The sequence below is a fragment of the Lepidochelys kempii genome, chromosome 2 (assembly GCF_965140265.1).
Source record: "Lepidochelys kempii isolate rLepKem1 chromosome 2, rLepKem1.hap2, whole genome shotgun sequence".
Classification (NCBI taxonomy): Eukaryota; Metazoa; Chordata; order Testudines; family Cheloniidae; genus Lepidochelys; species Lepidochelys kempii.
This window is the reverse complement of record NC_133257.1, coordinates 167,613,512-167,626,871: the sequence shown is the minus strand read 5'-3', so window position 1 is coordinate 167,626,871 and position 13,360 is coordinate 167,613,512. Positions and strand designations below refer to the sequence as shown.

The window sequence follows — 13,360 nt, the reverse complement described above, 5'->3', positions numbered from 1 at the left end:
TTACCAAAGTCAAAAAACTTAATATTCAAAGGATTACCTTATTTCAGACTTCCTCTTCCTAGCTGTCTTTCTGTACCACATTTTAAAATGTCTATCACATAAGTACCATGGTGTACAGCATGATATGCTTCCAGTATAAATTCATCACATTAAGTTACTCTTTGAGCTATTAATCATTGTTAGAACGCTGAATGTACGGGTATCTATAAAACCAAATTAAAAGGTTGCCAACAAGCTAAACGGCAATAAAATCTATTGTACTTAGGAACACTATTCATTCTACTTCAGCTAATAAAAGTCTCATTCTTCAAGGCACTAACAGATTGAGGGAGAGAGAGAAATCACCCTACTGCCCCGTCATATAATTAGCCAGGTGAATTATGAAGATTAAATTTACCATCTTCCTTTAAGTACTAGCCAACACCAGATGCTTACACCTGACTGAAGGGATCAGTGGCCTGATCTGGTATAGAAAAAGAAGGAAGCATCATTTGATGGTGAGATCATGGGACTGGAAGCCAAACATTATGGGTTCTATTCTTACCTTTGCTACCAACTTAGGTAAATCACTGAAACAAATGTGCTAGTTCACCAACTTTTCACCAGAAATAATGCTTCATAACATATGGGTGTGGCAAGGCTTAAGGTCAAAGCACTTTGAGGTTATCAGATGAAAAGTACTATAGAAATGCAAAGGTTATAAATCACGTACAATCCATCCAGATACTTCAAGGTGGTACGGCTGGGGCAGTTTGCCAAACATACACCAACAGCTGGATCTGCAAATATCTGTGTGCGCACTCAACTAAGGTTCGCACCCGTTAGGCCATGTCTGGCCAAGTTTGAAAATCTTGTTCCAAATAAGCTCAGAAAGATTGCGATACCTTTAAAATCACAATAGCGTTTAGGTTCTTCTAATACTAACCTTAGTTTCAGTGATATAATGCAAAACCAACTGAAGTTTCATAGGCAGAAGGGAGGAGAGGAAAACGAGAGGTAGGGTTACTTTGATCCGCAAAGGAGAAAGAAGAAACCCACTAGAAAACAGTAGTAGGTTTACCTATTATGAACCCCTGCTCAACATACATACTGATAAAATCAGGTATGACAAGCACCTTAGAGGTTACTCACAGGTTTCTTCATTACTGGCAGAAACTAAGAGGTCTGGATATTCACATTATTTGGTCAACTTGCTTCAGATCAATTAATAACTTTCAGGATAATGAATAAACTGAACGGCTGTTGCTTAGAAAAACCAAGCTGGGCTTTCCCTTTGTATGGTCATTCTTAGACACAGGAACAGCCACCCCGAAACAATCAGATTGTGCAGTCTGATAACCATCAAGATTCTCATTTTTGAGCACAAGATAAGTTAAGCATCTCTGGGCAACTGTGTTACTTGTTTTCAAGAAAGTTGTTTTATACAACCAAGACCTTACCATGCTCATTATTAACATATATAACATATTGTGGGGTCCCCATTGTGCTAAGCACTATACTAAGAGACAGTATGCAACAGCTTCTGTCCCCCCCCCGAGACAGTTTTACAGTCATTCTGGACAATGAGACTTACCACTGGATTTTTAAAAAATTCATATTTTGCATAATTCTTCCTGAACAAAAATTTACTTTCACTTCCCATAGTGGCCTCGACTTGGACTACGAGCTCATGGTCTTCCAAGCACCTCTCTGTGGAGGGAAAATACAATGTTAATGTCTAATCAGGTAGAAAAAAGGAAAATGTTCCAAATAGTACAAGTGAAACTGCTCTGAATTCATTTGTTACACAGAAATTCTGTATTAAGTTAACAAAAGCCTCTGTGGGAAAAGAGCTTTTATAGGCCTCAAATTATGCTGAAACTGGACCTAGAGGAATAAAACCATAGATAAAGCAATTTTGCTTTAAAAATGGTTTAGATTTAACATGGTAGGGTTTCGCGACAAATAAGGACTCTTGGGAACGAAGAGGTAATAGGATGGTTTGTGTACCCCAATGACTGCAAGAAACTTGAGTAATACAAACTAAATTTTTCTTTCGGTACTTGGTCTATTGTAAGGGAGTGAAGGGGTGGGGACAACTTTAAGAAACAAGTGTGATGGGACCACCATTAAGTCGTGCAATGTAACTTGAGGTGGGTGAAAAAAGTCCTATTCAGCACACTTTTCAAAATCTAATATGATCCTGAGGTAAACTTCAGGCCAGATTTATAAGATACTGAGTTTATTATAGAAGAAGTCAAAGGATCCCTCTTAAAGGAGTGCCAACAGACAGTAATAGAAGTTTTGTATTTATCACAGGGCAACTTTCTGCTACTAAAATTGGTCATTTGTACGAATGAACATCCCACCACTATTGCTTCTTATAATTCAGTTCAAAAGTACAATACATATGAAAGAAAGAACAAGCTAGTTTAATGGGAACTATTCCATTGAAACAAGTAGCTCAAAGTTTTTTAAAACAACTTTTAGAGGACAATTGGTGCTAGTCTACTCCGGGACAATGATGTTAGTGTCCTGGTAGGCCTACTGAATGTTTCTAGGAAAACGTTTCAGTATTTTTCAGAGACAAGGTGGATGAGGTAATCTCTGTTAGGGACCAACTTCTGTTCTATGTAGCTTTGCTGTAGCCGTGTAGGTCCCAGAGTATTATAGACCAGCTGGGTGAGGTCATATCTTTTATTGGATCAACTTCGGTTGACAAGCTTTCAAGCTTACATGTAGCTCTTCTTTAGTTCACGGAAATGTACTCTGAGTGTCACAGATAAATACAAGGCGGAACAGATTGGTTGCATAAAGCCATAATTCGCCCCATCCCCCCTCCACAACTGGAGAGGTGTTAACAGAACATTTCACCTTGAATGGTCCCTTGAAATATGTGTTACCTACTTATGCTAAACAATCTGTTCCAATTTATATTTAGTTGTGACACTCTGAGTATGTTTCCCAGACCTAAAAAGAGCTATGTGTAAGCTTGAAAGTTTGTCTCTCTCACCAACAGGAGATGGTCCAAGAGAAGATATTACCTCACCTACCTTGTATCTCTAATAACCTGGGACCAACCACTGCTACAACATCACTGCATACAACATGTTCCCTATTTTTCAGATGGTTCATTATCAAGGTTTCTAGTATATAACTAGGAACGAGCAAACCAAACCAAAAAACACAACTGACCTGAAACTGCCTAAAATTCAAGCCTCTTGTGGTTCTGTGGTAACTCCTTCCACACTTCACTTTCACATGTCTTTACACTTTCAAGGTTTCAGCCAGGACCAGAATTATCAAGATAGCATGGGAAAAGCTTCTCTTGTGATAATTTCAAGTGTAATGAAAAGCAAAAACTGATTGAAATCTCAAAAGCAGGCATATTCTTGCATGCCTTTCTGTTTAATTTAGTAGGCTAAAATTAAGATTTACCTTTCATTAGTAATGATCCACTGGAGGGCCAATTGTCTTTTCCCCATCTGCATTTGGCTCAACTGTGACATTTCATTGCGGACTTTAGAGGTTTCCAAGCCTTTGAGGCCACCAGATTGGATTATTGCACTTCACTCTTCATGGGGCTACCCCTGAAGATCATTTGGAAGATACAGCAAGGGCAGAAAGCAGCCTCCTTTTCAGTGTGCTAGCTACAGAGAGCATTTTACATCTGGGGGCAGATCCTCAGGTAGTGTAACTTGTCATAACTTCACTAAAATCAATGAAACTGTGACACCTTATACCAGCTTAGGATCTGCTCCATAAATCTCCCAATTCTCCACTGGCTTCCGAATGTAATTTGAAATATTAATTTTAATCTATAAAAAACTACGCTGTTTGGGTCCTGGCTACCTCAACCTTTCTCCAACAGGGTAACAGATCAGTGGGGTGTTTTTCCCCCCGAGTAGTCTTTTAATTTAAAGACTACAGACTTCATAGAGGGTTGCACCCTGTAAAGGGCCTTGGGTTCAGGCACTGCCTTTCCTGGTTGATCTTACAGAGCTTAAAGTCTTTCATCTTTCATGATACAGTGTCAAGCTCACATCGATTTTAAGGTAGTCAGAGTATGTGTCTTGCTTATTCTGAGGAAGTGTAATTTAGGCCAGCAATGTGGCTTGTACTTTGTCTTTTAGTTTGTCTAAATACACCCCATGAATGTTTGACGGAAGTATTGTGTAGAGATGAACAAACTTGTTTCCTTACCAAATTAGTTTCTATCTACCTCTGAAATTTTGTGGTGGCATTTCTGCTGAAGTAACATATGTGACACCCTGGCACCCCCTTATTCACCATGGTCATATAATTAGCATATGTTCTGCACAACGCATGCCTTGTCAGTATCATTCTAAGTCTTGATCTGCTAGACATTAATATCTCGTTGGATTGTATGTGCTATCGTCATACGTGAACGTATGAAGTTTGGCTATGTATGTGTTACTGCAACATGTCGTGAGGTTGAAGACACCCACAAGCAGCCTTTCAGGTACAATAGTAAAAAGGCCAAGCAATGTTAATGGCTTATTGAGGAAATGCACACAAGCACAAGGATTGCCCCAGGAACTGTGTACAATAGAAACCTCTCAGAGATAGTGCTACACAATGGGAACGGTTTGATCCAGGTTACAGCAAAAGAGCTTTCCAGCAAGCGGGAAGAAGATATAAAAAGGGAAAATGACATCATGATGGTACCTCACTCTCCCAACACTACCACACTTGGAAACACCTGAGGAACAAAGGCTGAACAAAGGTAGTGATGGTCCCAGGGTAAAGGGATTTATAGCCTGTGTATGAAACCTGGGAAACCCAAGCTGCAAGGGAAAGGCAGTTTGTGTCTTAAGAATCTGCCAGCCTGTTTATCACTCAGGGTGAGAATTTTTGCTAATGCATATCCTACCTATCTAGTATATTAAAGCTCAGTTTGTGTTTTTGTTTATTTACTAGGTAATCTGATTTGATGTGTTTGCTATACTTTATAATCACTTAAAATCTATCTATTGTAGTTACTAAACTTGTTTTTGTTTTAATCTAAACCACTGAGCTTTGACTGGAATGCTTGGGGAAAAATCTCTGCTTGGTTACCTCAAGTGTGCATGGTGTGCTTGGTTACCACAAGTGTGCATGGTCCTCTTCACATTGAGGGAGAGGCAGACTGGGTGTTAAACCCATATACTGGCCAGATTTGACCAGGGCAGGACGATTCTGCTTCGGGGTCCTAAACTGGGAAGCTGGTGGTTGGAGAGCCTGCATGTAACTGCAGCTGGATGTGTCTCTACCTGTGTGAATGCTGGTGAGAATGCAAGCTCGGAGGGCTTTCCAGCTTATTACAGCAGCACAGTGGGAGAGGAAACCCAGGCTGGTGGGAAAAGAGCTCAGTTCCAGGTGGCACCCCAGGGGAACCCGTCACAACATAATTTGGATTTTCATGTTGATGATACAAGCCAACCAGAATTTGAACGTTTTAGCAGATTTAGATGTTGAGGGGAAGCAAATGCACAGCTGTAAGTGTGCTACATCTTTACACAAGCTGCAACAAAGGACATTCCTTCTGATTAATCCTGATTAATGGGATGAGGCTTTCTACAAGTTACTTGGCTATGGATGTACCAACACAACAACTTCAGAGATACACTAAATTTTGGCTCCAAAATTAGAATCACAAATGTGTCTTAAGTGTTATTAAATGGTAACTCACAACAATTATATAAAGTTATTTGTTTTATCTGGTTGTTTCATGCTTATCCTCAAGAAGTCAAACATGCTACTCTTGTGCGTCAGCATGCACAGTCTCCTAGCTTTAACCCAATTGCAAACAAGGATTTAATTCCACATTGCCATTATACATGGACAAATTACAATCATCACAGGCGCCGACTTTCCAAAGTGCCGGGGGGTGCTAGAACATGATCAAAGAACATATTTTCATGACTACTTCATTTCATCATCGTCTTTATCAGACATTAACAAGAAACTGAAATAACTCAATTCCCTCCCCTTTCAAAAAATAGCAGGTAATAGTGAAGCAGAAGGAGAGGAAGATGGCAACCTTCACGTTGTCCTCCCTGTTAAGGGCTTTGCCACAACCAACGCCATCAACATGGTGACTGATGGCCTTGCGGTCTAAAAAGCAACTAGAAATGGCCCTCGTTGGGTCAAATATAGAAATGTAGGCTCACACCTTTGTGTATGTCAAATCCATGTAGAAGGCCTCGCTTCTGCAAAATACAATTACCTGACCAAGCTGCTATACGAACAGAAGGACTAGCAAAGCAGCACACAAGGAAGACACTCATTTGCAAGAATAAGCTAGATTTTCAGAGCTACAAATAAAATGTTTGGAATAACTCAAATTTTAGAGTTTAATGTCAGGTTTTAAGTAAAGTGCAGCGTGACCTTAGATGCCAGGAATCTAAATGGGTCTGGAGGCTGTATCAAAAACATTGCTTCTATAAACACAGTTTTGGATACACAAATTAATTTGCATGTTCAAACAGCTATTTGCAGCAATTTGCATGTGGAAGTGTTATTTTGACATACAAATGAGTGTGTATGTGAAGTAAGCAGTCTGCTTAAGGTCTCTTTGATAGCAGGAACCTAAAGTATTACCACACTAACCAGCGAACTCTACATTCCAAGAAGTTAAGTTATGCCACCATTGTGTGATACTGAACTGATTCTACAAAGAGAGCTCCTATGTAGCAGAGCAGGTTAGGAGGAAAATTTAAACTATTAGGGGGCCACCGTGTTCTTGGATGACTTCAGAGCCACGTTCTAAACTAAAACATTACTACTGCTACCATCTGAGCAACGCTCAGTTTTGTCATAAAAGTCTTCCAGAAACGTGTTCACAGAGCCGTAAGAATCACTTATGTTTTCTTTCCCCTCACCCCAAAACAGCTGGAATGATTGTTTCACATCTCAAGTGTACCTAGATGTATTACAAGAAACCACATCTGTAGAGGGAAGGTTTTCGAGTATGGGGCACCTAATTGTAGACTGAACTGTGGGCTGGTGAGAGAAGACTATGAGACCACTGCCACAATCTGGCAATGTCAAACATGCACATAAAAGCCTCTAAGAGAAGCCACCCAAGTGCCAGCAAAATTTGGTTGCATAGCGAATGTGCTAAATAAGTTTAACCAAAATTGTGCTGGTGATTTTTGGGGGATGGGTGGTATTTTAATTCTCCTGCGCATGGTCTTTAGTGCAATATATATTTTGAATATATAAGCCTCCACTCTATGGAACAGACAATTCAGATGAAGTTTCTTTCGGGTGGCAAACTGCATTCCTTTTTTATCTTGGATGCTCTTTCAACTTTGAAAAAATTACAAGATTTTATACACTCTCAAATCATGAAGTATATTTTTAAGACCTGTAAATGGATATACTGGCTGGCTAACACTTTTTTCGGAGTTATTTTCCCCCATGGAAAGTTTCATTATAACTCAAGTTGCAGTTTGTACATTGCACTTCACTGAAACAATCTAGGATTTCCTTTGTGCTTCACTATAAAATGGAGCTCTGCTATATGCAGATTCTACTGTATATAAATTCAGACTGATAAGTATCTTGCTCTTTTCCCATCATTGTTAATTACCAAGTTATTTGTATGTAAACAGAAGCTTTTGATTTCCTAATCAGTCTCCTGCCCGATTCATTCAGAGATGTCACACACCAGAGTTTGACAGCACAATTAGTCACCATGGAAGCTATTGTGATGTCACAAACACTGAATAGTGGCATCACTGAATGAATCTGGCAGGAGAAGGATGTTGATTACAAAGGAGAAGGCTTCTGTTTACACAATACCTTGGTAATCAGCAGTGATGGGAAACGAAATATAGAAAGAGGGCCTGGCAGTTTAATGAGCATTACTAAAATTAAAATTTTAATAATTTTCTCCCCACATGTGGATGTGGTGCTTTAGACTGACAAAATGTAGCTATTGTAACCTACACTGTCAATTTTGTCTTACGCTATGAACAAAGCTGGAAGCTGTCATTTTACATGAACCAGGTTTCCATGTGTATGGAATAGTTAGTCCTATTTTTACATTGAAAAAAAGAATCTAACTGGAAGAATTTGGTAATTGGGTTAAACTGTAAGACATTTTGGAGAGTAAACTTGCAGAACAGTAAACTTCTGTGTTTAATAGCATTCATTCAGGGTATCACAGTTCCCAGCAAATCACTTCTTTCTTTATTTGTAAAGACTGAATACATTTCAGATTTTTAAAACACTTTTATAAACCACTGATAGTGTTCACAATTTCAGTGCTCATGATTACAGTTAATGGTTTGCTTATTTCTGCTTGATCATAATCGCCATTGACTATGTTTTTTAAAAAGGCAGCAATTCACCTCAAAGTATATTGATTAACATTTCAAATGCCATATTCTGTATCATATACAATTCCGTATTGTTTCAACAAGCTATTCACATACTGCTTATTCAAAAGTTGCACATCATGGTGCTTCTACTAAATCCATTCCACAAAATAAGAGCAGATGCCAGATTAAGTAGCATGAGATTCTTTCAGGTACTGTAATTAAACCAATTCCTAATGTTATTTAATTCCCTGCAGTTCTTCCTCTTGCTGCCTTCTTGCCAACTGTAACCATGGCACCTTAATTTCAATCAGTTGGAGTAGCTGCTGCCTAGAGAGTGCAGATGCCAGCGCTGGTCCAGGAATTGCCAATCCCCTGTGAGTGGCGGTACCAATACTTTCCCCTCCCTGAAGTCAAGTGTATTCAGCCCCCTCTCCTTCCCCACAGTGTACCTAGCTTTCATAACCATACTGTAGGTATGCAAGGTTGAGTCTGTTCATTCAGGTCTCCCAGCTGGTGATGAGCTGAGCTGATTCGCAGGGCCAGTACACTTTAGGGATCAAGCTTAATTTGCCTAAGCTGTTTATTTGCTATAGCCTCAAAACACAGAAAAGTAAGAATAGCATGAAGACTAGAAAAAAAATATATTGGAGAGTTAAAAATGGTTCAAATGCTTAACACGCATTAGTATAAAGCACGCAAGTGATTCCAGCTCACTTAAAAACCTTTGTCCATAATGAAGCAATTGTAAAGACATCCATATGGTTATATTACACACTGTATGTTCATAGTTAACATTACCATGCTTGATGGTTCCCTACCTAATCCTAGATGAGGGTGATGCTCCACTAGGGTCCAGCTGTTATCATCCACACAATGACTTTTGTAAACGAGCAGCTGGCAGAGGTCCCTGGCTGTCATGTCTGCTAAAATCTCGATCACTTTGCTTGTCCCATCTTCACTAAAGACTTTTACATCCTGCAACATAAAGGATACACTTACAGATCAATGGCCTTGTGTTCTGAAAATATGCAAACCAGTTACCGTACATAGCTTCCCTCCTTATAACTCCAGGAATCTTAGCAGACAGCACAAATGACACACATGATTTACTTTATATTACTTTCCCCTCATCCCCTTTCCCCTCCCCCGGCACCCTGGCCCTAAAGGAAGGTTGAGCAGCATTAATATGAACATGTACCAAGAAGGGGAGAGAGAGCAGAGATTCCTTATGCAGCAGTATACAACAAGCATAAATGAAATAATACCAGTGTACTGGAACGTTTGGCAAAAAAACAAATAGAAAAAAAATCTAGCTTGGGGGTTGACTGAATTTGAACATTTACATCAAATTACGTTGAATTCTAAACATTAAAAATGGCTCCCTTGCTCAAGACTAACTTTTGATTGTTTCGCCTTTCAAACTTCCACTTGCAGTTCATCCACATATGAATTAACTAGCATTGTCCACACATTTCTCTGTTCCCCCTGAATTCTCTTTCATCTCAGATTTAAGGAGTTTGAAATCAAATGTGCATACACTGTACATTCAAAACATTAATGGAGATAAAGAGAACGTGTCAGAAACCTCCCCCCAACCCCTGAATTATACAGATGCTTTCCCGTTAGCATTGTTCTGCTCAAACAATACACTTACTGCAAAATTGTTTCCCCATATAATCAAATTTAGAGTATCAAGATTTATTTTAATCACAAATTAAAACATTCTGCATCCTAGCAAGAGAGGACATTGATCTAGCAGAAACCTTGTGGGTAATTTGATATGGAAAATCTTACCTCAACAGCACGTAAAAGGCAGCAGTCAGAAGAACAAGATGGCATTTTAAATATAGATTGCCTCTTGAAAGAGTTTGTTCTCTGCCTCTTCCAACTCTTTGCAGACTAAGCTGCACACTCGGGGTGTTCTGTAGTGTCAGTGGATTACTGTACTGTACCTGTCACGTAGCCCCTGTTCTGGGTACTGTTTCTGGGGAAGCAGACAACTCTTCCAGAGCTCCACTCAAAGGGTTACACACAATCTTTTAGGTAGTGAATCAAACCACACTGTGTAGACCAATCCAAGCCCTCCCTGTGACTGATGTAATCATTTCCCACACACTATCAGACTTCCAAATTATTCCCCCCAGTAAGAAAAAAATTACGAAGGAAATCTTTTTATGAACACCCACAAGTGTTTAAAACCCCTCTGATCTTAAAAAGTTCAAAGGAAAAGAACGCAGAAATCCCAGAGCCAAAAGCAGGCATGTCCCCTGAATTCTGATTTCTTTGCCAAATCTCTCAATAGCCCAGCCTCACAGCAGCTGATGTCATCTACATGCAACTTAAGCACTTGAACTTCTAGTCTGCTCGCTACTGCTACCTCTTCCTTCTTCCTTGCCGGCTTATCCCCTCCCCCTACTCCTTTAACTAAATGCTGGCTTAGTGGTCTGAGTTCTCATTGTAACAGACTGTTGATTTAGCAAGTGGAATATGAGGGGCTCATCTCAACAGCTCACTCTTGTGCTACAGGTTAGATCTGGCACTAGATTATTGATTAGGTACAGTATTTCCAAGAACCTACGGTCTGACAGCTACCCAACACTTCCCTTGCTACTCCCCTCCCCCTTTCCTTTCCCATAGCTATGTACAAATTCAAGCCCAGCTAGGGAGGAGTTAAAGCTTAATCTAGCTAAAGTGACTCAAACCCATGCATTCAGGAAACTGCTTCATCTGACAGCAGGGATGAGCCAGCTCTTTCAGAAGCAGGCTCTGAAGAGGAGGAGGGGGGAATCCCGGTTGCTGTAGCTCTCTGGAAGGTATGCACTCTGTACAATGTTACAGCTGCACTCAGACTCCTGGTAACACTTAACCAAGTCATAGAATTCCTAGCCAGAAGACATTTGATGGGTTTTTGCCCCTCTGTTTTGTGTCCCTAGACAAGTCTATTTTCAGTAATTAGCACACATTTTACAGTATAAAGGTATTATCTCCACACAGTGATCTCAATCTTGAAATACTAGCAATGTTAGAAAACCACTCTGCCACAATGAAGTTAGCTTTGAACAGAGGAAAGGGATGTATCTATGAGATACTGAACAAAAATACATCATTCCACAACGTGGAAACACAGTAGGCTTCCATGTTTACAGTCTGGATCTGATCTTAAAGACAGAATCAACTCTTCTTTTTTTTTTTGCAGGGGGAGAGGGGAATGGGGGCAGGAGAAAGAGAATCCCATATCCATCTTAAAATGTCGTACCTATTATTACTACAAGTAACACACAAGAGCAGTATAACTGGGGCGAGGGGGGGAGAGGGATATCTACTTTCAGTTGGCTTTGTGTATCTGACCTTGCTTTCTGTAGTGGAACAAAACCATTTAATTGAACTTCCTGTCTCATGAACTAGCCTGCTGACATCACTCGTGCACTGTGGAGGGGAATGCTCACGCACTCTCTTTCCCAGACTTTGCAAAGGGGTGTTTTACAAGTAATGTAACAGAAGAACAGCTGTTGTATCAGAATCAGGAGCACAAGGGGAGGGAAATTGCCAGGATCCTGGTGGAGAATGGGAAAAGACCTTTTCACTGCCTGGAGACTTGAACAAGCTCAGGAAGCACCTGGCAGTGTAGGGCAGGCTGCCCATCCCTTGTGCTGCCTGTGAGTCCCAAGAGAGATGTAGAGCTGTTTTATCAGGAATGTCGAACAAGCCCTTGTGCGGCACAGGGAGAAAAGTTTTGAGTCATCCCACACATTTCTTTGTATTTCCAGCTAGGGAAAAGCCTGCAGCAGTAAAGCCAGGAGGAGAAGGCAGCAGCCTCTTTACCCTGTGCTCTAGCACCTGACCTGTACTGAAATGCTGACCACATTACTTCTGTGCTCGTCCCATTTCCTTCCCCCGCCTCACAACTTCAGCTCACGGTCTGTTGCTTTTAAGTGTGTTACACCAAAAAGCTCTTTTGAGATACGAAGTTTGCTGAAGTCTATTCAGGCTCAGGGCAGGTCTACAATTAAAACGCTGCAGCTGTGCTGCTGTAGCACTTCAGTGAGGACACTGTGCTGATGAGAGAGCTTCTCCCGTTGGAATAAGCTACCGTTTCTTGGGGAGGTGGAATACCATGTCGATGGGAGAATTCTCCCATCGACACAGAGCTGTCTACACTGGGGAATACACTAAGAGATGTAGTTATCCTGACCTAAGTTCCTCGTGTAAACGTAGTCTCAGATACACCTCTAATATTTCTGCAATCCTTTTTTCCTGTAGCTATACACTGTAGAAAGAACCCAGGTATTCCCTTTTGGAAGGCTGCATTAGATAAAAGCAGGAAATTCATTCATTCTGTTTTTTAGAGCTTCCTTTATTTGATATATTGGGGATTTGGAATGGAGTGGGTGGACAGAAGGGAACAAGTTACATTTTACTATTGATAAAGCAGCATGAGCAGGAAAGAACAGCAAGAGATCACATGCTACCATCGACACTGAGACCATAACAGAACATACCAATAGAGGGACAAAATTGCCTGAATGTAACCCTACTACAGACAGCACAAGTTAACCAGGTTTTGTAGAAACAAAGGAGAGCACAAGGAGGTGAAGCTTAAAATCTTTAGGGTGGGGTGGGGAAATGCAGTGTTACGTAAGGGCTTTTGTGAAGGGAAAAGAGGTTATTGAATTAGAGTTCACGGAGGTGCCCGTATGAATACTGTATATTAAGAAAGAAATTTATATTTTAGGAAACAGGCTTGACTGCTACAGCAGTTTTATTATTTTTGCCACTGTTTCAATGATAAAAAGAGAGCACGAGTACTCTCCCACTACAATAGACAGGCCTAATTTTAAGCCAGCCAGGAGTGGTCAGTGAGACAGCTAGTTTTGATTATTTTTATAAAAAATTATTATTACACATAATGGCTTACACATTATTATTATTACACATAATACAAGCTTGTAAGTGCTCCACACACAATCCTATTTCTGCTATAAATCAGAGGGTGCCTCATGAGCACAGCTGATACTGCACTCGTGACCTAACTAAAGGAAAATGAATCAGTT

At 40.3% G+C, this 13,360-nt stretch overlaps 1 protein-coding gene across 4 annotated transcripts in view; it reads right to left on the bottom strand.

The window, feature by feature from the left end:
* The window catches only part of GRB10 (growth factor receptor bound protein 10), a 263,650-nt gene that overhangs the window by 26,067 nt on the left and 224,223 nt on the right, over nucleotides 1-13,360 (bottom strand). For all 4 annotated transcript variants that reach the window (XM_073332709.1, XM_073332708.1, XM_073332712.1 and 1 more), the window contains 2 exons: nucleotides 9,128-9,284; nucleotides 1,574-1,689 (listed from right to left, as the gene is read on the bottom strand). In XM_073332709.1, coding sequence (XP_073188810.1) covers nucleotides 1,574-1,689; nucleotides 9,128-9,284 — 273 coding nt within the window. The remainder of the gene's footprint in view (nucleotides 1-1,573; nucleotides 1,690-9,127; nucleotides 9,285-13,360) is intronic.